At 37.3% G+C, this 25,061-nt stretch overlaps 1 protein-coding gene and 1 pseudogene across 1 annotated transcript in view; both read right to left on the bottom strand.

The window, feature by feature from the left end:
* LOC144455428 (E3 SUMO-protein ligase KIAA1586-like) overlaps positions 1 to 10,055 on the bottom strand; it is a 45,742-nt pseudogene extending 35,687 nt beyond the window's left edge.
* A 13,819-nt stretch (positions 10,056 to 23,874) lies between these two features.
* Positions 23,875 to 25,061, bottom strand: part of MEPE (matrix extracellular phosphoglycoprotein) — an 8,811-nt gene continuing 7,624 nt past the window's right edge. The window contains exon 2 of the mRNA XM_078148839.1: positions 23,875 to 25,061. This exon is cut by the window's right edge and continues 462 nt beyond it. Within this exon, the coding sequence (XP_078004965.1) occupies positions 24,060 to 25,061 (1,002 nt within the window). The 3' untranslated portion in view covers positions 23,875 to 24,059.

Here is a 25,061-nt window from a genome sequence, read left to right as displayed (position 1 = left end):
CCCACCGTGGGTTACTGACCACCCAGGCAATTTCTAACCATCCCAGGACTTTTTTGAGGAATCTTCCTCTCACACTTCCTCCAGGCAAAGAGACTTTTAGACTGATTGTCTCTGATTGACCTTTGCGGCTACCAGTTTCTTTGCCTCTATTATTCTTGGCTTAGCTGGTGTACCCCCCTTACCTGTGGCCTTCTAGCTGTCTCTTTGTGAAGCTCTAGAATGAAAGAAGTCTCTTACTCTAGTTTGTCACAAATCTGTCTGGGCCAATTGCAGGTTTTTGCTAGAATAAGTTTAGGGGAGCTGGCCAGTCTGTCCATGTTCGGGCAGCCATCTTTATTTAAAGTCTCCTGGACACCATTTCTATGATAGCAGCCTAAGATCATATTCATTCCCCCCACTCCCACTTGCCCAGGCATGAAGTTAGGAGCCTACACCTGAGTTATTATTCCTACACTTACCAGCCATTTGACCATGGACAAGACATTTAACTTATCTCACACTTGGTTTTCTTATCTGCAAAATGGAGATAATTATAATTATCTTTATGATCTCAGAGGGTTTTTGTGAAAAAAAATGCTTTCTAAGCCCAAATAATAAATAATAATAATAATGGCATTATGATACATAATAACACCATTATTATAGCTGCCATGCCATGCTGATGGTTCATAAACTAAACGAAATAAAATACTGGAGGGTTTGGGAAGGGACAAAAGGCACATCCCTGATATTTTTCTATGTTAGCTGCTTTTGGTCACAATTACTAAAGTATGTTCTAACTCCTGTTCTCTTTTTTTCTGGCAATATACTCTGCATAAAAGATTGAGTTGTCAACAGGCATTAATCAAACATGTACTACATGCCACACATTATACTAAATCATGGGGATACAAAGAAAGACAAAAACATTTCCTGTCCTCAAGGGAGTTACAATCTAATGAGGAAGACAGCATTCAAACTATTATTTACAAACAACATACATACAGGATAAATTGGAGATAATTTCAGAGGGAAGGCATTAGCATTAAGGGTGTCTGGAGAACCAAGTCACTTGCTAATGGGTTAATGGTTTTCTTCTTGATATTAGAAAGATAGAACTCTATGTTTGGGAAACTTTAGCAAGAATCCAAATGAACACCTGTCCAAACATTGTGGCTTGAAAGAACTGAACAAGCTCTGCTTTCCCCTGTTCACAATTGTTTAGATTTTAAAGGAAATTTATGTTTTTATTGGTGAAATCTGCGGAAGAAAATTTTGTACTCTGAATCTTAGGCAAAAGCCTGCCAGAAATAATTTTTATTAATTTAGATTATTCTAATCTACATATTTTTGCCCAGGGGTGGGAGAACAGTGAGAGACACAGAGAGAAAGAGAAAGAGACAGACAGAGACAGAAAGAGAGAGAGAGAGAGAGAGAGAGAGAGAGAGAGAGAACCAAAAATGGAAAGTTACTCATATTATGACTTTAAAATCTCTCTCTAACAAGCTACTTTTGAATTATAATTTATGATATTCTCAAATAATAGACAAAATTCCACAATGAATTAAAACACTTACAGAATTCAGGGTTAAGTTTAATTGATATTTTGCTTCATCAAGCAAAACAATAGTGATTTAACTTTCAATATACCACTGGAAAATCCTTTTCCCCAAACCATTTAACCTCTTTTTGATAACCCGCTTTAACATTCTTCTTCCCAGGTGGTCAAAGATGAACTCGAGACATAACAACAACAACAATGACCGGCATGTATATGGTGTTTTACATGTGCAAAACACTTTACAAATATTATTTCATTTTATCTTCACAAAAGCCTTGGGAGGTAGGTACTATTAGTATTGCTATTTTACAGATGAGGAAACTGAGGAAGATAGAAGTTAAGAAGTTTCCTTGGGATCATACAGCTTAGTAAATGTCTGAGGCTAGATTTAAATTCAGTTCTTCCTCACTCCAGGTCTATCCATAATCTCTATCCACTCTATCCACTAGGCTGCCTTATTTCCATTAACTAAAGCAGTCAAAGACTTTTTCCTTCTAATTTGATCATTACTCTAATCCAGTTAAGACATGAGGAAGCACCGCGTGCTTAGGTGGATCAGTAAAGGGCCCCTATGAGTTTGTCTTGTCACTGTCCGAATTATTTTAGGGAGGAATTCTTACTAGGCTGATCAGAAGAGAAGGGAGCAGGATATTGTTATTCGCTCTTTAATTCTACTCTTAATTGTGCCTGTGATACATTGAAGGCAAGTAGTATGTATTAAGTGCCTATAATGTTCCAGGCACTGTGCTAAGTGCTGGTAATAAAAATAGAGAAGGACAGAAAAATAGTAATAGTGATTTTTTGAAAAACCCTTAAAAATCTCACCCTTCAAGAAACTTACAGTTTCACGGGGGGGGGGGGTTCCTTTGCACATACAAAGAACTATGTACAAACAAGATGTGTGCAGGATAAATTGGAAGCAGTCTCAGAGGGAAAACACTAAGATAAAGGAAGACTAGGAAAGGTCTCCTGCAAAAAGTGGCAATTTATTTACCTGTCATATCTATGGATAAGAGAAGACTTTATGACCAAACAAGAGATAGCAAGGATTACTGAAAGTAAAATGGATAATTTTTATTACATTAAATTAAAAAGTTTTCACACAGGGGGCAGCTAGGTGGTGCAGTGGATAGAGCACTGGCCCTGAACTCAGGAGGACCTGAGTTCAAATCCGGCCTCAGACCAAACACTTACTAGCTGTGTGACCTTGGGCAAGTCACTTAACCCCAATTGCCTAAAAATTAAAAAAAAAGTTTTCACACAAACAAGATTGGTGCAGCCAAGATTAGAAGGAAAGCAGGAAACTGGGGGAAAATTTTTTACAGCAAGTTTCTCTGATAAAGGCTTCATTTCTCAAATATAGAGAGAACTGAGTCAATTTATAAGAATGTAAGTCATTTCCCCAAATGATAAATGGCCAAAGGATATGAACAGGTAGTTTTCAGAAGAAGAAATCAAAGCTATCACTAGTCATATAAAAATGCTCTAAATCACAATTGATTAGAAAAATGCAAATTAACACAACTGTGAAGTACCACCTCATACCCATCAAATTGGCTAACATAATAGAAAAGGAAAACGACAAAAGTTGGAGGAGATGTGGAAAAATTGGGACACTAATGCACTGTTGGTGAAGTTGTGAATGGATCCAACCATTCTGGAGAACAATTTGGAACTATGCCCAAAGGGCAACACCGCTACTAGGTCTGTACCAAAGAGATCAAAGGAAAAGCAAAAGGACCTATATGCACAAAAATATTTATAGCAGCTCTTTTAGTGGCAGCAAAGAATTGGAAATTGAGGAGATGCCCATCAATTTGGGGAATGGCTGAACAAATTGTGGTATATGAGTATAATGGTATATTATTGTGATATAAGAAACGATAACCAAGATGGTTTCAGAAAGACCTGGAATAACTTATATGAATTGACTCAAAGTGATGTGAGTAGAACCAGAACATTGTATACTGTAACAGCAGTGTTGCATGATGAAGAACTGTGAATGACTTAGCTATTCTCAGCACTGCAGTGATCCAAGACAATTCCAAAGGACACATGAAAAATGCTTTCCACTACCAGAGAAGAAGAGAGCATATCCAATATGTGTTAGGAAGGTAGAAACAACATTACTTGACAATTGATTGGATAGTGAGTGTGATGAAAGAGTGAGGAGTTGAGGGTAGCCCCTTGGTTTCAAGTGTGAATTACTGGGAGGATGGTGGTACCCTTGACATCAAACAATGAAGAGGTTTTTTAGATGAGGATTTAGCCTTCTTGCCTCTACTGTTTACTCTATCCATATCTTTCATGACTTTATAAATTTAAATAGTATCTTCCATTTTTCTTTTTTTAAATGAATATTATTAATTTTATTTTCTGTTAATGGCCTCATTTTACCTCATTCACCTCTCTCAACCTGGTTGATCAGAAGTTTATCTATTCTAAATGAGGTGATTTACCTTCTACATCTGAGAATGGCCCTTATGTAATAAATTCATTACTCCAAATATTTCTGAGGGAGAGCCCTTTCAGCTATTGGGAAAATTAACCTTTTTTCTAAGAGAGGACCTTTCCAGACTCTGGTTTTAGATTTTTAAAGACTATTTTAAAGAGTTGGTATTTGCAAACACATAATTACTCTTGTAAATTGGAGTAATGACTTGAATAAGCCATTTAACAATATATGTAAAAACAATAACAATAAGAGTTAGCACTTGCATAGTGCTTTAAGGTTTACAAAGCACTTTACAAATATTATTTCATTTTTTTATCCTCACACCAACCTTGGAAGGTAGGTGCCAGTTGGTGGAACTCTCTTTTTTTTTTCCTCTTTTTTTTCTTTTTTTGGTTAGGCAGTGGGGTTAAGTGACTTGCCCAGGGTCACACAGCTAGTAAGTGTTATGTGTCTGAGGCCGGATTTGAACTCAGGTCCTTGAATCCAGGGCCGGTGCACCACCTAGCTGCCCCTGGTGGAACTCTCAAATTACCTCCTCAAATTATTTTTCACTTTTAATGTTTCAAAGTCTTCTATCTTTCAAGATAAGGATCTTTTTATCTTCAATTATAGTGGATCTTCCTGGTCTGTATAATTTTAGTTGCACCCTAATTGCCTCTACATACTCTAGTTCTACTTAATACTTTTTGATATCTTATGAAAAGAACAAAGGTATCAATTTTCTTAATTAGGAATGGCTTGCCAAGGCTGAACATTTTAGTCAATCTTTCAAGTTTTAAGACATGAATCATGCATGGCTCTTGAATGACTTATCTCCCCTAATTGGTTTAATATCAGGTATTAATTTTTGTTTAGTGATATAAAAATTCCCCAAAAGATTATTTTGGCCACATCCCAAAAGATTTGGTAAATTGTCTCATTGCTGTCATTTTCCTTGATGAAATTAACTAATTATTTTTTATGATTTGTTATTTGATCCACTAATTTTTTAGGCTTAGACTATTTAACCTTCATCTATTTTAACCCTTTAGTAAAGATCTTTTTATTAAATATTATTATTGAATCTAACTGGTGTTGTGGTCAATAAAGGATGTGTTTGATAATTATGCCTTTCTATATACATGTATGAGATTTTTTTTTTTATGAGACTCCTCCTAGAGCCTCCATTTAAAGGAAGGCACACAGGCTAGACATCTCTTCATTTTCCACCAGGCTACATTCCTCTGAACTTCTCAATCTTGCTGCAGAAAACTTTTCATTCTGGAAGATCACTTCAGCTCTGGAACTCACACCTTAAAGTATCCCCTGCCCCTGGGACCCCTGCCTCTGACTGGATGGGTCCTCCTAGAACCTCCATTTAGAGAGGGCACTCAGGATAGCTATCTCTTCATTTCTTGCCAGGCTGCACTACTCTGGACTTCTCCATCATTCCTTTTGCCCTTACCCCCTTTTCAGCTTGCAGATTTTATGCAGCATTCCCCATTATGATATAAACTCTTTTAGGTGGGATTTTTTTGCATGTATTTGCATTCCTAGAATTTAACACAGTGCCTAGCACATTATAAGTATTTAAAAAGTACTCATTGACGGAATGCCATAATGTGTGCTCAATTTTTGTAAAGTGCCACGAGCATCTGAGAAATATGTATCATTTCTATTCCCATTCTGTAATCTTCAGAGATCTATTATGGATCTATCTATAACAAATGAGATTTACTTCCATCATACTGCTCCTCTTAACTTCCTCTTGTCCCATTATCAGTCATAGTATCTGAACTTCTTGAACTCAAGGTCATTAAGGCTCTGTTCCCTTCACCTATAATGGAAAAAAAACAACCAATCAAGCAGAAGAAGCTATGTACGAGTTTCCATTTCCTGAGAGCTATTTGGCCTCAGAGGAGTTAAGGGCCCTAAGGCCATCTTCCTTATGGCATGGTCTCTCAGTGGACATCACGAACAAAAAAAAAAAATCACTAACCTCCTTGTTTACAAATCAAGAAAAGAAGTGGCCAAAGCTGCCCAAAACTTTCTGAAGATGCCAACAGTTTTGCCAAAAAGAGGCTCGTCTCAATCATGTGGTTAGTCAGCTGGTACCTTTGATAGGATATTCACACATGGTCCACAGCTCTTCAAGGCACCTTTCCCACAAGTCATCATTACTCTCCTGGATAACAGCTTCTCAGCATCCTCTATGTAGAAAAGTTGCATCAGCTGAGCCAGCTGATGGATCTTGCACATGTATCCCATCTTCCTCTCTGCCTTACAATAACACTAAATATCAAAGTGTTTTGCACAATTCAAAATTACATGAAAGCTCAGCTATTATTAAGTGAAGGTTCAGAGAATATAAATGTTCCAAATATCAAATAACCTCAAGGGAATCCTGTATCCTGAGATTCAGGATTTTTGTGAATGTGTTGACTTAGCCCCAGTAGCCACAGGAAGCAAAGGAAGTAAAACAGGAAAAAAACCGAGGGTAGAGATGATGCTAAACTAGTGTCCTTGTATGCTAATGTTAGGATGTTCTCTAAAGCCTATTTGTAGTGGAAGTGGGTTTTTTATTGGTTTATCTGATTATATTTGAGGTAATGAGGTATGAGGTACAGTAGTCTGGACTCACTGACCTCCCACAGTGATGTAGTAAATAAAGTCTGATTGGACAGTTATTCATTTTTGCGCTGGGTGATTCCTGTCCTTGGCACCCCTAAACCTCTTAGTTTCCTCTATTTCATACCAAAGAAAACACATTAATGAAAATTATACTAAGTCTTTATTTGCTTTGGATGTGCAGGTTACTATCATGGAAACTCTCCAACATAGAGGTTTATTATTAGGATACAGCACAAAGAAGAGGTAGAGACAGGAAGTTTAGTAATTTCCAATGAGTTAAATTTAATTCAATTCAACAAACATTTAGCAAGTATCTACTATGAGTAAGGCACTAGAAAGGTGAAAAAGAAAGAGCCATTGACACTAGCTACTAGAATCTCAATGGTATTACGATATTGTCTCATAGTATTAATCAATTCTTTATCCTACTCATCACAGTAGGTGGTCCAAATATTTTTATTTCTCCTTAATTCTTTCATAGTACTCCCTTCCCTGAGAAGGACCTTTCCTCATATGCCACCAAAAACATGAAGTAATTTGCCATCTCTTTTTCCCCTCATCTCATATCCCTTTGACAGGCAGCTAGGTGGCATAATGGAGTATTAGTCCCAGAGACAGGAAGACCTCTTTTAGAATCTTGCCTCATGTGTCACTTAACCTCTATCTGCCTCAGTTCCTTCAACTATAAAATGGATTTCAAAATAGTACCTACTTTATTCTTTTTTTGTAAGGATAAAGTGAAATAGTAATTGTAAAAGCCTTTAACATAGTGTCTGGCACTTTATGGTTTTTCTGGTCCCTCTTTGACATCTTCCCCTACTGTTTCCTTCATTCCTATCTGATGATATGGCTATCCTCCTGGACACTTTCTAAAAACACTCTTGATCCAATTATCTTACATCTTCTCCAATAAATATCTCTCTCTCTCTCTCTCTCTCTCTCTCTCTCTCTCTCTCTCTGCTTCTCTCTCTCTCTCTCCCTCTCTCTCTCTCTCTCCCCCTCTCTCTCTAACCTTCCATCTCTCTTTATCTACTAGTTACTTTACTGATGTCTACAAACACATTTATCTTCCCCATCATTAAAAAACCATTTGATTCTTCTATTCCTGCTAGTTGTCATTCTATATCTATCTCTCCTCCCCTTCTCAGAAAAATTTGAAAAAAGAGTACTTCCACTTTCCTTCTTCTTATTGGCTTCTCCATCCTTTGCCATCTTGTTTCCAGCAGTCAACTGAAACTGCTTTCTTTAAGGTGTCCATTGCTTTCTAACTTTCCATTTACCATGGAGGGTATCACCATCCTCCCAGGCATCAATGTTTGCAAACCTTATTGTTATCCTTGACTCTTCGTTCTGCATATCCAATCGTTGACAAATCGTGTTGCTCCCACCTTCATAACATCTCTTGTACATATCTCCTTTTTACCAGTCACCTAGCTTGGACCCTCTGTTGTTTCTCACCTGTACTATTGCAATAGCGCTGTAATCCCTTTCACCCTCATCCAGTCTCTCCACACAGCTGCCAAAGTGATGAGTGCACACCCACCTTCTCCCTCTCCTTTCCCATCCCAGGCTTCCTCTCTAAGGCTACATTCCATCTGCTTGAAATGAAGGTGCCTGATTATTTGCATGTTGTCTTTCCCAGTACAATGTACACTTCCTGAGGTCTGTTGTGGTTCAGTCATTTCAGTCATGTCCAACTCTTTGTGACCTCATTTAGGGTTTTCTTGGCAAAGATACTGGAGTGGTTCACATTTTCTTCTCCAGCTCATTTTACAGATGAGGAAACTGAGGTAAAGAGGGTTATGTGACTTGCCTAGGGTCACACAGATAGTAAGTGTCTGAAGCTGGATTTGAACTGAGGAAGATTAGTCTTCCTGACTCCAGGCCCAGCACTCTAGATCTACCTAGCACCTTCCACTTAATCCTTATTGCTTAGCATAGTACCTATAACAAGAGTAAACACTTGGCCAATATTTACTGCTTCATTGATATGTAAAACAAACTTGAGAACAAATTCTTACTTGACCTCTCTAAAATAATGAAATTGGTTTTTTAGACAAATATACCAGAATTTATACTTCAATAGGCATATGTGTGACCACTTTGTCAGTTCTTGGACCACAAGGAACTATAACTGCAGGAGGTATGCCAACCCTATAGATGTGAAGTATAAAGGATTTCAAATTTCCTGGGCAATGCCCAGGAAATAATCTGTACCATATGGGAAAATATATTTATTCCAACATTATTCGTCAGTATTTTTGTGCCTCTTTTACCAAGCTCTTTTCATAATTATCTTTCATCATTTTAATTTCTTTTCCCAATTTTTCCTCTACCACTCTTATTTCTTTAACTCTTCCAGGAATTTTTGTTGGCCCTGAGGCCAATTAACATTTTTCTTTGAAGCTTTGCTTGTGGCTGCTCCCTGTTCATAAGGGTAACTACTCCCACCTAAGGTTCAAGGTACTCTGTGTGTCCACATTCCTACTCAAAACCTTTAGCCCATGGGCCTCTACTACTGTGCTGTCTTTTAATGGTCATCCAGTAGCAAGGGAATATCTCAGCTCCAGGCTTTAGTAATTATCAATTTGCATTACAAAAGATAGATTGGAGAGAAGAAATAGTGGATACAGAAAGACCCTAAATACCCCAAAGTCCCAGAGGTAGAAAAAGATAACCTTATCATTCAACAAGCCATCTGAAAGTGGTTGGGTTTTTTTTTTAATATTAGTATTACCTTGGTTGATTATACTAAAAGCCTTTGACTCAGTTCCTCAATCCTCACTTGTTCACGTAATGCAAATATATAAAATAGATCAAATGATAGTGAGAATTGTTGGGGATCTGTAAGGAGGTAGAGGACCACAGGCTGTTCATGAGGTCTCACTGATGGGCGGAGGCCCCTCTCGGGTGATTGATCTATGAGCAAGATTGCCTGGGTTGGTGCTCCATTCTATGCATCTCTAACTTTCCTAGTTACTCATTAGCCATTAACAGTACATTTGTGATTGGTGGTAGGCAAGTGCACGGACTGTGCATGCACTGTTCTTGAGCACAGCATGGGTTATACGTCACTGTAACTTGAGAAAGAGTTCCTGTTATTTTACTATATAAGTAAGTGTGTTGCTAAAAATAAACGGAGTTGCCGCCATCTTGTCTCCTGCCTCATCAATGCATGCTCGGAGTGAAAGATCAAGCTGGTCTTGATTCTTCAGGTGACTGGGAAATCCTAGGTCCTAGGTAGGCTCTGTAGCTGAGTGAACTAGTTGTGCACAACAAACTGGCGCCCAATGTGTGGCTGCACTGCTGCCGTGAAGCTGCACTGAAGATAAGGACAGCTGCATGAAACAGTCGGGACACATCTGGACAAAGAAGACGTGACACCCACATCAAGACACCGAGGTCTGTTGGAGCCAGGCAGCCTCCTTGTGAGAGGTCTCCAAATCGCATCCCGTTGCAAGATACGGAGTGGTAAGAGAATTTCTTACCATGGGGAAAAGTTTAGGTAAACTCTCAGATAAGGAACAAAATGTTAGAGTAATATATCAAGTGATCACGGAACAGGGGTGCTCGGTAACTCCCAAGAAAATAAGAGAGTTTCTAGACATTATTGACATAACATCTCCATGGCTTCCAAGGCAAGGGAGTTTAGATTTAGAACCATGGAAGATAGTGGGGGAACAATTGACAGAATTTTATAATACCAAAGGCCCGAAATCAGTTCCCCTGGGCAATTTCACTATATATAATCTTATAAAAATGGGCTCGCAAGCTGACATACAAGGTGAGAAGAGAAAATTCCCTGCCTGTACTCAAACTTCTTCATTGTGCTCACCTAACAATAGTAGAGCAGGCTCTCCTGAGAGAGAGAACAGACCTAAGATTTATAGGTTATATCCTGACTTAGCGGAAGCTTCAAAACCCTGTCCACACTCTCCATACCCTGAGCTGCTAGATAGACTCAAGCGGCATTACGAGAGGTCCCTATACAACTACAGATTGTTTTGCCTTTTATAAAAACCAAAACCTTAAGAAGGATTTTGCCTGGTTTTAGAATACCATGGCAAGAAAAGACAAAATAAAATAAAAATAGTATTATTTCATTTGTGTAGGGAATTTCTGACAAGTTTTTCGCTTTTGGATTCTCCCTGTCATTTTGTTCTATGTTTGTCTGTGTCTGTGTGAATGATGGTCTGTGATTAATGTCTATAATTTATTTGATCTTTCACTGCCAGGCAGCCAAGGGCTGCGACTGGATTCTGAAATGCTGATAGTGACTTTCTCCCCTTCCCCCTCCCTAATACCAGCCGCATTCCCGGGAGCGGGTGTATGGGGGAGAAGAATGGGAGAAAAAGTACTTCATTATTTAGGTTATATAATTTGACAAAAAGTAAGAAAGCTTAAACATGCAGGAATAAAGAAAAGTATGGATAGAAAGAATAATATAATCTGTTTGCATGAATAGCAGGAATAGATGATTTGAGAGTAAAAGATTTGGAAACTTTTGGAGAAAAAATTCTCTTTCTTTTTTGTATTCTAAGGCTCTGGCCAAAGCTTTGGGTGTAAGATTGAAAGATTATGTTGAAAAATATTCTCTTCCTTTCTCTCGAATTCCAACCCTGGCCAGGTGGGGGGGGGGAGAAAGAGGGAAAGATAAGGAGGACGAGTTTCCTCTTCAGATCAAAAAGAAAAGTTTTTAAGTATTGGAACACAATCTAAAGATAATTTAGTTCATTCACATTAGCAATATGCATGTTTCAAGTTTTAAAAAATCTAGTCTCATTACAAATTGGTACACTTTTATGTGTTATGTCAAGCAATTTTTAATAATTTAGATGTTATTAAAATGTGAACTAAAAGAAACTGAAAGGTAGTGAGATAACTGTGTAAATTCAGCTAAATTATTTTATCAAGTCCGGTTAATCTTGTTCTATGATTTTTTATAACTGTCATTTAGAAAATCAGGTATTTCTGTCTTTACCTATGATTAAAGAACAGCTTAGAGCTAAAACAATTTAACTATCACTCATGAAAATTACCAAATTGTTAACTAAGTTATTTGAAGTTACTGTTTTAAAGTTAAGACCTAGAATTTTTAATTACTTCTGAGAGAAAAGGAGGGGCACAAGGCAATTCCCTTAACTTTGTAAGCTTGCCAAAAGCTCCTACCAGCTGTGTGCCAAGGTCGTCTGCTCTGAGAAAAGAATTTGTTTATGTTATTGAGTTCCTAAACAATTCATTTAGCTTACTGAGAAATTGCAACTTTATATAAATAATTTCTAATAATTGGCTTTCTCACCAAGACAAGTTTAAATGTGGGAAAGAAAGGATGTTAAGTAAAATTTCTTATATATGTGAGACCTAGTAAATCTTTATTGCTTATTGCATTTCTATGAAAATAATTAACTGTATCTGGCTTTAAGCCATAATCAGTGAAACTTACTGCTTGAGGTAAAAGACTCTTAGAACTATAATTAATTTTGTTTTGAGTTTGAATTTGGGATATGTTCTCATTAAATCAGTATTTCCCATTTTCCTATTGTGATCCTTTAAGGAGGAATGTTTCTTACCATGTGCCGAAATTTTGTTCATAACACTATTAAACTTGTTAGTCAGAAATATTCCCAGACAAAAATAATTTATTATATGGATGATAAACTTTGCAGTTGTCCTACTACTACCAAACTCTCCTTATTAATGCCCAAGTTTTAACAAGCCTCTCAGTCTCATAGAGTTATAATTACCCCTGACAAGGTACAAAAGGTATCACCCTTTGCTTACTTTAGGTATATTGTTCTACAGTCTACAAGCATACCACCAAAATGTTACAAATTAATCAAGATTCCTTGATAATTTTTAATAAGTTTCATACAATTTTTACAGATATTAATTACTTTTAGCTTGTCTAATAAATCACCACTAATCAATTATTTTAAGATGAATTTAAACTACTAGGATAACAGATAGCTAAAACTCAATTCATTCCCCCTTAATTTGTGGGTGCGATATTTTACATTTACTGAGAGCTGTTATTTTCTCCCGCCCACTGTTTGTGCTTTTTCTATCCATAAAACTGACAAAATACAAAACGAAATCTAATGAACTTGTTTGGGTTCCTTAAAATTCATCTGTTTTTATTATTGCAAAGTAGTCAGGAAAATTAATGATGCTTTATGACTTCCCAGCCTTTGATAGTTATTGATTTAAAAGATTGCTTTTTTACTATTCCATTACAAAAAGCTAAAAATGATACATTACATGGATGACATTTTATGTGCTCATCCTAATCCTGAAGTGTTAGAAGAAATTTTACAAAAAACACAAGAATTGTTGCAAAGTCATGGGCTTCAAATAGCCCCAGAAAAGATTCAAAACATCCACCATTTCAATATTTAGGCCATCAAATACTTCAAGAGAAAATAGTTTTACATCCACCAACAATAGACCTACAAAAATTGAAAACACTTAATGATTTTCAGAAAATTATAGGAGATATACAGTGGCTTCGGTCACAGGTTGGCATTCCAAATTATAAATTGATACCCTTGTATGATTGCCTTAAAGGTGATCCTCAATTAGATTCACCCCGGATACTGACCCCTGAGGCAAAGCAAACATTGTTGTATATTCAGGAACAAGTAGTTGGAGCACACACAAACAGGATTGATAGGCATGAAAGCGTGGAAGCTTCTATATTTAACACCCCAAATTCTCCAACAGCAGTAATACATCAGAAACAAAGGCTTTTAGAATGGGTATATTTACCATCTCAGTCAAAAAACACTTTAAGTAATTATATGGTCCTGATAGGGGACTTAATACATAAAATTGATAACAGATGTTTAAATTATGTGGCACGCATCCGAAGTCATATACCTTCCATTTTCTCAACAAATAATTGAAATGGCAATACAAACAATGCCCAACTGGCAAGTGAATATCAATTTGAAGCTTGTGTATGGAAAACCCCTTAAATATCATGTAATCTTTGAGAATTGGCCTTGGATACAACCCACACATACATCAGGTGAACCCGTATACGGAATTAATGTCTTTACTGATGCCACAAAGATGAATAAGGCTTCTATCTGGTGCCCTAAAAGAAAGGAATTACAGGTGATTAATACACCTTTTACCTCCACACAACAGAATGAATTATATGCTGTCTATTGTGCCTTTCACAAATATAAGGAGCCAATGAATATCATCACAGATAGTAAATATGTAAAAGGAATCCTAAAACACCTAGAGACTGCAATAATAAAAAATACTGGTAATAAGATCTGTCAGTTGCTTCATGATATACAACATTATATACAGAATAGGACAGAAAAATTTTTTGCATGTTCGGTCCCATACTTTTGCTCCAGGACCAATTTTTGAAGGTAATGATTTTGTTGATAAATCTTTAACAATGAATGTGGAAATAGCAAGGAATAGTCATAATCAATTACATTTATCTGCTAGGTCTTTAAGAACTTTATATGGCATAACAAAATCACAAGCACGTGAAATTGTTAAGCGCTGTGCTACTTGTGTGCCTTTTCAGCCCCCTTTTCATGTTGATGTACACAACCCCAAGGGACTTACACCTAACGCCTTATGGCAAATGGATGTTACTCATTATTCTCCCTTTGGAAGACAAAAGTATGTTCATGTTTCTATTGATACTTATTCAGGCTTTATTTTTGCTACTGCTCAAGCGGGTGAGGCTGTCCGCTATGTTATTAATCATTTGCTTCATTGTTTTTCTTTCGCTGGCCCACCTCAATGCTTAAAGACTGATAATGGTCCTGCATATATTTCGCAGGGTTTTAAAAAATTTTGTACTGAATTCTCTATTAGTCATACTACTGGCCTTCCTTATAATCCTCGTGGTCAGGCCATAGTTGAACTCGCCAATCGTACATTACAGATGGTGCTCCAAAAACAAAAAGGGGGAGCTAAGGGATCCCCATGGCATCAATTAAACACTGCACTCTATACTATAAATTATTTAAAATTCGACAGTTGTAACCTCTCTCCTGCAATGAAATATCTGGCAGGAAATGACAACAGTACTAGTGACACCACTAAATCAAACAGATTCCTTTTTCCTAAACACAATATGAAAGTCATGTGGAGAGACGTTGATGGTGTCTGGCAGGGCCCAGGGCAAGTGCTAACCTGGGGGCAAGGGTTTGTTCTTATTTTCACAGGTGATGGAGAACTTTGGGTCAGAACAAAGGATGTCTGCCTTATCCATTCAGAAGGGACAAGGCAAGCAGAAAAGAAAACACAGACCAGCCAGGAATCGAAGGAGTCGAAAGAATAAGAAGAAAGCACTACACGAACTTGTAACCAAGCCATGCCTCTTGTCACTATTGTCGGCAGTGGTACAGAACACAGCAGCAGAGACAGGAAATATAACAACATGGACTTTTGTGACAAAACCGCCATGGCCAAGACTGGCTACATGGGGAGAGACAATACCTGAGTTATTTTACAAGGGAATGCATCTGCAGGATTGGGGAAGGGATTTCAGTTTACATCTCGAAAGAATGATGAATTCGGGAGAATATAATGTTACTTGCAATAATTGCAGTGTATCTGAATGTATAGGACCCAAGATTAGAGAACAAATTATTTTCATCATTACACAACAAAAGTTTGCTTTGGTGCCTGTGAAAAGCAAAGATTGGTATGAGTCACGTTCTGATCATATTTTTGGAATAATAGACCAAAGAAATCAATTAGCAATTGTTAGGAAGAAGAGATGTATTTCATGTGTAGTATTAGGAATTGTATCGCTTATAGCTATTATAACTGCTTCTGTATCTTTATCTCAATCTATATCTATCACAAGAAATGAAATGGTTCAGGCTGATTTTATGAATCAATTAGCTCGCAATGTATCCAAGGGTTTTCAAGCACAAAAAAGGATAGACGAGGTTTTACCATAAACTTGAGGGAATGAAGGAAACCATTATTAAAATAGGTGATGAATTGGATATTTTAGAATATAGAACACATTTGAAATGTGATTATAGGTATGAATTCATTTGCCTTACCAATGTTAAATACAATGACTCCCAATGGGAGTGGCAGAGAATACATAGACATCTGAATGGGCTATTTGGGAATTCTACTGTTGCATTGGATATTGATGATTTATATAAAATTGCTGATGATATTGCGAGGGCGGCTGATGAAGATTTGATGCCAGATAAGACTGCCCAACATATACCTGATTGACTAGATGAACTCCGCAACCCTTTTGATAACCTTGGACATCGGCTTATGTCTTTATTATCTTTCTTATTGCCATTATGTTTGATTTTGCTGGCCATGCTGTGTTTTGGACCGTGTTTGCTCAGGTGCATAGCTAATCAGATAAAGGACTTTGGGACTGAGCTTCATATGCTCCGTCTCCAACAAAAACAAAAAGGGGGAGTTGTTGGGGATCTGTAAGGATGTAGAGGACCACAGGCTGTTCATGAGGTCTCACTGATGGGCGGAGGCCCCTCTCGGGTGATTGATCTATGAGCAAGATTGCCTGGGTTGGTGCTCCATTCTATGCATCTCTAACTTCCTAGTTACTCATTAGCCATTAACAGTACATTTGTGATTGGTGGTAGGCAAGTGCACGGACTGTGCACGCGCTGTCCTTGAGCACAGCACGGGTTATACGTCATTGTAACTTGAGAAAGAGTTCCTGTTATTTTACTATATAAGTAAGTGTGTTGCTAAAAATAAACGGAGTTGCCGCCATCTTGTCTCCCGCCTCATCAATGCGTGCTCGGAGTGAAAGATCAAGCTGGTCTTGATTCTTCAGGTGATTGGGAAATTCTAGGTCCTAGGCAGGCTCTGTAGCCGAGTGAACTAGTTGTGCACAACAGAGAATGATAGCATTTTGATGATAGGGTCATAGGGTCATAGCTTTAAAGATGGCATGAAACTCAGAAACCATCGATTCCAGTCCTTTCATTTTACAGATGAAGAAAACGAGACTCAGAGAAAATAAATAAGTTGCCCATGTTCACACATAGGCAGCAGAGACTTGGTATGCCCTAAGGTAGAGTAGTTTTGGAGTCCTAGCAAGAACCCTAAGAATTCTGGAGATTTGGACTCTGATGATACCACCAACAGGGTAAATATCACAGTCAATGGGAGGGTCCTTAAAAACGAAAAACAAGCCACAGTTGAGATCCTGTAGGATTATAGTGATAGAATTGAAACCATGGTGATGATCAATTTAACGTGGAGAATAGCTAAGCAAGTGATACTCTTTCATGCTCTGGAACCACAAAAAGACAACACAGCTAGTAAACATTTGAGGTAGGATTTGAATCCATAGCTTCTTGACTCCAAATTCAGTGACCCACACCATCTAAAACATTCCACAAACTGAATAACGTGAAGAAGAATTTTAAAAAGTGGCATTTTTTCAGAGAGAGAGTATAAAATCATTATGGTTCTATTTAGTCTTAAATTAATTCTTAGCCCTTCTAATTAGAACAAAGCATGGCTTACAAGTTAGAGGCAGTCAAACCAAAATATTTTGTTAATCACTTGATGTGTGTAGATGACAATAAGCCAGACATGCATAGTATAATGTTGTAATTACTAATATAATAATTATAATAATAACATTATTATGACACATGCAAACATATTACAATAACTTCATCTCATGAAATTTTTCTCCAGTGATATCAAAATATTATTTGAACTTGGTTAGAATAAAATTCTTAGTGTACACAAAAGAAAGAAAAAAAAATCAAGGCTTTGAATTTGACTTCACAGGTCAAATAGAAATAATAGATGAAGGTGATTGACTTAGAAACTCCTTGATTTTCCAGAGGCAAGATATATAGAGCATAAAGCTGCCAAAGAGAAAGCTGCCACTATGTATGTCAAGAAACTTTCCTCCAGGGACAGCTAGGTAGTGCAGTGGATAAAGCTCTGACCTTGGAGTCAGGAGGACCTGAACTCAAATCTGCCCTCAGACACATTACACTTACTAGCTGTGTGGCCCTGGGCAAGTCACTTAACCTCATTGCCTAGGCAAACATAAACAAACAAACAAACAAACAAATAAATAAATAAAAGAAACTTTCCTCTATCCTTGAATCAGAGCTCAGTGCTAAGAACACATATAGAATAGCAAATATGTATGGAATAGCAGTGTCAACGAATGTCTTTAGAAATGCAAAATGGACAATACAAGATTTGCAAAGTATCCTGACAAAAATCCCTATAGTATTAACAGAACACTGGGGACATTACCCCTAAAACACTCCCTAGCCAAAAAGGAGAAATAGGATTGATAAAAATTCTCAAAAGCTATAATAAACTGATCAAAAATACTACAGAAACCCTTTTGGAACAAACAAACAAACTAGCAAAAATAAACACCAACAACACGTACATGTTACTGGATTTTTCCAATATTAATTAAAGTCTGGATGGATCCTATGAAAGTGTTAAGATCTAAGAGTAAAATCAAAAAGCTCCCTTAAAAAGGAAAGTGTTATTATTCCCCTTATAGGGATAAGGAACCTGAACTGTGAGAGGTAAGATGAATTATCCAAAGTCACATAGCTAGTAAGTGGCAAAACCCGAATTAGTAGATTTTTTGATTCCCAAAGTAGGCCTATAGAGTTGATTTTAAGGGGATGTTATATCCAGATGTGCTACTACTGCCCTCAGGTGGAAATTCTTTAAATAGGAGCAAAGTCTTTCATTAGAGATTAAACACATGCAATTAGAAATGACAAAAGTAATAATGAAAGAAATAAGACTTTGGTTTAAATTCACTCTACAATGTTACTATAGTGTCAAAATAGGCTGCTATTATGTAATTTCCTGAGCATAGGCATAATCTGTGATATGTATATACATTTTACTGACTTTTATTTTTAGGTATATGCTATTCACACAAGTTGCCAAAAGATGGAGACTTTGCTCCATATTGGTAATATAGACTTCAACAATACGTTTCATCAGGAAAAGAGGTTTTTAAGGTTCCACAAGCTTTCATTTAGTTTATCTGAGGTTGAAGGGACTTTAGAGGTCATAAAGTTCAATCCCTTTATCTTCTGGATGAGGAAATCTGATATAAAGCTTATCTTTATTTTTTCTAGGCTCAAACTCTTTATTATCAAAATGTGATTATAAATGAACAAATTTCTATAATACTTTAAGGTTTCCAAAAGCACTTTTCCTTTGACAACTCTCCAAGATAAATATTGTTCCCATTTTACAAATTAGGAAAGTAAGCTCCTAAGAAATTAAATTATTTGCTTGCCCATGACTACACAGCTAGCAAGATTCTGAGACAAGAAGTAAGCCCAGATATATCCAAGGCCAACGTGCTCATGTCATTCTGCCATTCATGATTTTTTCTTTTAAACTGTACCTATTATAGGCATCTCTTTTGCAGCTTATAGTCTCTCTTTTTTTAGGCAACTGGCGTTAAGTGACTTGCCCAGGGTTACACAGCCAGTAAGTGTCAAGTGTTTGGTCTGAGGCCAGTTTTGAACTCAGGTCCTTCTGACTTCAAGGCCAGTGCTCTATCCACTGTGCCACCGCAGTTTATAGTCTTACAGAGTTTCCTGGATCTCAGAGAGGTGCATGTGACTTGCCCAGGGTCACACAGCCAATTTACATGAGAGGCAAGACTTGAATCCAGAAGATGCATTACCATCTGATTTCCCACTGCCTCTAAACACCATAGGGACTTTTTATCTGATTCACAGTTGAACCCTCCTATATGTGTAGTCTCTATTAGAATATGAGCGCATTGAGAATAGAGACTGTTTTGACTTTCTATTCTTATCCCCAGAGCTTAACAGAGTCCTTAGCACATATTAATATATAAAAGTGGTTAATAAGTGCTATTCTTCTTAGTCATTCACTGCCCTGATTCAGGAAGCACCACAACCATCTGGCCCTACATTTGCATCTCTCACTTGCATTGTTGTCTATACTTTCTCCTTTTTCCTACTTGACTCCCAGCTTCTTCTACCCACAAGGCCCTTTACCCAAAAGGGCAGGGGAGAGGTGCCAAATTTAGTCATCTGTAGGTCAGCTCATTTTGGTCACCCACTGCGGGTACTTATCCCCAAGTCTTTTGAAACAAGTCCTGTGGGCACGTCTAAAAGGCCAGTTAACATATTTGTATCTTGGAGCTTAATAAGTGCTTGTTGAATTTTTAGAATTAATTATCTTTCATGTGAAAATGTATCAGATTAAAGAGGAGAATATTTTCTATTCTTTAACTACAGTGTACTCTTTTGGGGTAAGGCATATGGTATAATATCTATGCACAAATACACATATATGTGTGTGTGTGTGTGTACATATGTATAGACACACACACATATATATGTTTATATAACTTGGGGCTCAAGATGGCTGTATTTGTATAAAATTCTCCTTGTCAGCAAAGAAAATGATCACTTGATATTCTGTGCCTACATGAGGTGGGGAGTTGGTGAGAGCTTGGGAGAGAAGAGTTTTTTATTCTGGCTTCCATATTTGAGAGAAGACACGTGCACTCTTCAGAAAGCCTTTGGAGAGAAGCAGACATATCAAAAGCCTAGAGTCTGATTTCCAGGTTGTCACACGAGAAACGTCTGGAAATTTCACTTTAGGTGGTGGGGCTCTCTCTTGGTTGAGTTTAAATAGTTTTCTCCCAGTGGGAGAGTTCATTCCTTGCTGTATTGTTTAGTATATGCTAACCTACATAACTTCTCTGAGTTCTATTTATGATCAGCTTGGATAATGGGTTTACTCACTATTTATTAGTTGTGATAATGTTTGTGTAACTAGAATTTGATGGAAATGCAGTCAAGCCTTTAGATACAGCTTGGAATATTCTTTCCCATTAAGGCTTAGCAGCCAGGAAAAGCAGCTTGAATCTATAAATCATTTCCCCTACACTAGCTATATTTAAGGGGGCAGAGAGATATAATTCTAGTCTGGTGTCCCTTCTCTGAAGCAAGCAAAGCAAACAGGCTTTGTGACCTCAATCTCCTGTTCCCCTCCAGGAAGGAGCCAAAGCTTCCTTTGGAAGGAGATGGGTAATATTTCAGGGATACCTAAATAGGTTTCCCTGTGAACTTTATTTTGGCAAACCCATGTGAATATACTTACAAATATACATAACATAAATGGGCAACACACATATACTACATCTGCATATGCATACATATATGTATAATATATCTATCTATAGCACTGGAGGAATTCCTGCTATCAGTGTCTAATACTGTTCCTCTTCCATCTATGAAACCTGGACAGTATACCAGTGCAATGCCAGGAAACTGAATCACTTCCATTTGAATTGTCTTAGGAAGATTCTGAAGATCACCTGGCAGGATAAAGTACCAGACACCGAGGTACTTTCTCTAGCTAAACTGCCAAGCATTCAAACTCTACTTCAGAGGGCACACAATTCTTTTTGATGGGGTGGCCATGTGGTTTGAATGCAAAACACATGCTTGCCAAAAAGACTATTTTATGAAGAACTTACGCAGAAAAAGCACTCACATGATGGTCAGAAGAAGCGATACAAGGACACTCTCAAGGTTCTCTTAAGAACTTTGGAATTGATTATGTGACATGGGAGACACTGGAATAGGACTGCTAGGTGTGGTGTGCCCTCATCAGAGGAGGTTTGCTCTGTGAGCAAACCAGAATTGAAGTAACTCAAAAGAAACATGAGATGCTTAAATTGGGAGAATCCACCACAAATGCTCACATAAGCTATTTGTGCCTGACTTGTGATAGAACACTCTGAGCTCATAGTGATCTGATCAGCCACAGTCAGACACACTGTTAACTGACCCTAGCATAGTGATGCCATTTTGATCCTCTTCAACAATGAAGGACAACAGCCAACCAGCCAATCTGCCCTCTGAACAAGACTGTAAGCACTAGAGTATTTATGGCCGAAGGAAGAAAATTGTTCTCTGTTGTATCTGCTGGGGTTAAACGGCAGAGATAAAATTATGAATGTGAATCATTTAGTTAGGTACTGGAGGTTACTGAACCACCCCAATAGATTGGATACTCATTCGTTAGAAGATTTTGCTGTGAATAGAAAATGAAAAATTGACCCTAGAGTGAATGCTTTGCCGGGTCTCCACGTGAGTGGATTTTCAGGCAGTGGGAGTCTGTTGCCTAGCTTAATGAGGATAAAACAGGTTTGGGGATGTCTACTCTAAGTATAATAGTTTCATTTGCTTTGTTCATTTCTACTAGTCTGATTAAAGTTTGTGTATATTTTATAAGTGGATTTAATGAAGTATATAACCAGTGCTATCTGTGAAGTTGACTTTTTAAACAAGTGAAGATTTTTGCAATTTTTCTCTATTAAATTTCATATTATTTAATATTGCCCAGTGTGCAAGTCTATCAATTTTTTTCCCATCCTTACACATTTATCACATCCAATGTGATAAATATTCCTCCTAGTTTTGCAGACTTTTGAAAAGATTAGTGAGGCCAAGTCCCAAACCTTAACTATATAGTTTATTTCAATTAATTAATTAATTTTTAGTTTTCAACATTCACTTTTATAAAATTTTGAGTTCTAAAATTTCCCCCATCCCTCCCGTCCCCCTCCCCAAGAAAGCATGCAATCTGATAACTATACAGTTTAAATACCAACACCAGCACTTTAAAATAACAAAGGTGATTTTCTTGGCATCCCAAGTAACCAACTTTTGGTACAGTTGAAACTGAAATAAAACAAATGCACATTAACCATACATGCAGTACACAAATTGAATTGCTAATTACTTTATGGGATAAGGGGATGGGACCACACATGAGATCCCTGTGGGTCAAGTTGGATGCAGGCCCTGCTGCTTCTTTGGATACTCACTGAGAAAGATCACTATGGCAGCAAGTGAGGAAAAATGTTTGAATAATACTTATGTGTTGACTACCCAGAACCACAGCCTGAGGCTGCCTCCTTGAGGTTGGGAAGAAGCAGTTCTAGACTTTTTGATACCTGCCAATGCCAACATTTCTCTGACTAGCTTGTCCTCCAAATCTCTGCCTTGATCAGTGTGGAACTGAAAAAAACCTTTTTTTCCCCATAATACTTTAGCAAGAGTTAGATACCTTTTGGTTTCTTCAGAAGTTGGTCCCTTCCTCCCTTTCCAGTCTTCCTTCATCTTATACCCTTCTGCATAATGTCCTCCAGTGACACTGACCTCCTTGCTGTTCTGTTACATGACACCCTATCACTGACTCAATTTAGAATTTTCACTGACTGTCCTCCATGCCTAGAATGCCCTTCCTCCTCATCTATGCCTCCTGGCTTCCTTCAAGTCTCAGCTAAAGTCTAACTTCCCACCAGAAATCTTTCCCAGTCCTCCTCAAATTAAATGCCTTCCCTCTGGGATTATCTCCAATTTATTCAATATATATCATGTCTCTACATAGTTGTTTACACATTATTTTCCCCATTAGGGTGAGAGCTCCTTGAGAACAGGGCTGGTTTTTTCTCTTTTTTTGTGTGTATCTTAGTGCTTAAGCACAGTGGGCATTTAATAAATACTAGACAATTGGCTGGCTGACTGCAGTGGAAGACTTCTTTTGACTCTTCTAAATGGTCCATGTACTTTCTCTCCTCATTAGAAGGCAGGAACAACTCTTTTTCCCTTCATGCATAGACTTGCTTCATGTCTTTTATGCCAATTCTCATTTATAGAAAACATCAGACTAAAATATAGAGTTTGTTTCCTGCCCATTCCTCCTCTTCTTTTCTTCTTTCTCCTTTGATGACATTTGAAGATAGGGTGTACATGTTTTAGTTTTTAATTTAGGGTGTGTCTCTCTATGTCTTGAAGTTTGATCAGAGGGAAGAAGAAAACGTAAGAAACTGTGCCAGGAAATGGTCACAGAAGAGGTCACAGAAGTGGGATGAACAGTAAAAAAAAAAAAAAAGAGGAAAGAAAGTTTGCTTTTATTGGAGGCAGAAGGAAAAGAAAACTAGGTTGAATCATAATTCATTCTTGAGCTCTTGATTCTCAACCTAAATAATGCCGTGATTTCTGCCTACAAAATAAATAGAAGGAATCTTGTTAATATATATTCATATATATATATATATATATATATATACATATATATACACAAAAAGAACCACTACAGACAGCCAGTATCCTTATAAAGTATTTAATTTTAGTGAATTATAATATAAAGATTTTTTAAATTCTGGCTTTGTAAGATGTAGGCAAACAATAAAAAAGTGAAATATTACCTACTCAAATCATTTAATCTTATATTAGACTTTTTCCTTTAAAGAAATAAAAATCAGACTAATCAGCTTTGAAAAAAATTCTCTTACTGCCTGTCATTATACTATTGGAAATTACCCTGAGAACACCTAGTGTCCTAATCAAATAATTGATCATTGTCTTCATTGTCAGATGGCTCTAATCTCCTAATTGGTGACTAATTACCACTTCCACCTTGAAAATATTCAGTGGATTGGTCACTATCACTGTCACTTGAGTCACTGGAAGATGAATCACTGCTGTCATTTCTTTTAGGGGATTTAAACTTCTTATGGGAATGGGCATTTATAGGACCCCAGAATCTTTTCCTTCCAGATCCATGGTGGCTCTTGGTAGAGCTGAACTTTCTATGTGCTGCATAATGGTTTTTTCTGCTATTACCAGGGAATTTTGTGATACTTCTCTCTTTATTGTAGCCATCGTGAAGATTTACCTCATTTTTAATTTGATTTTCTCCTTTTAAAGAGTAGGTGTGACCATGAGAAGGAATCAGTAGGCCTTGACTTTTTCCTTTGTTGAAATTTTTTTCTTTATCATTTTTGGTATTTTGGTCTCTCTTAGAACTTTCTACTCCTACCTCAGTATTATCTTTGCCATGTTTAGAAATTTCTTTGCCTTTAATTATATCGTTACTCCCTTTCCTAGCATGTTGGCCAATACTGCTTTGCTTTTTCGAGGATCCTTGAGAGGGATGAATTCCTACTATCTCTTGATAAGAATCTCCTGTGTTGGCATCAAAACCCTCTCCTTCATTTCCAGGAAGTTCCTTATAATTTGTACTCCCTGTAATGACATTACTGCCTCTTACAATTTGATTATCAATGATGTTTTTCTCTTTTCTTGGTGTTTTACTGACATCAGTTCTAACAATGTCTCCAGTGGAACTTCCACCATTGGATTTCAAGTCATATTCCTCTTTTTCTGGAACTTCATTACTACTTTCCTTTCCTATGAGAAGTTTAGAGTTGCTGTTAATGACATTAGCTTTGTCTGGGTCTGTGGTTTTTGTGTCAGGAACAAACATTTCTCCACTAGAAGGAGAAAAGTCATTGTCTTCTTTCCCTTGAGCACTGCCTTCAAAATCAAATGTAAACTTTATGTGCTTTGGAGATATTGTTTTGGTATATTGAACATGACTAATGGTTTTGTGGTCTCCTGG

Source organism: Phascolarctos cinereus, unplaced genomic scaffold, assembly GCF_003287225.1.
Source record: "Phascolarctos cinereus isolate Bilbo 61053 unplaced genomic scaffold, phaCin_HiC Scaffold_9;HRSCAF=440, whole genome shotgun sequence".
Classification (NCBI taxonomy): Eukaryota; Metazoa; Chordata; class Mammalia; order Diprotodontia; family Phascolarctidae; genus Phascolarctos; species Phascolarctos cinereus.
Note: the sequence above shows the minus strand (reverse complement) of the source record. Positions and strands in the feature narration are given on the sequence as shown.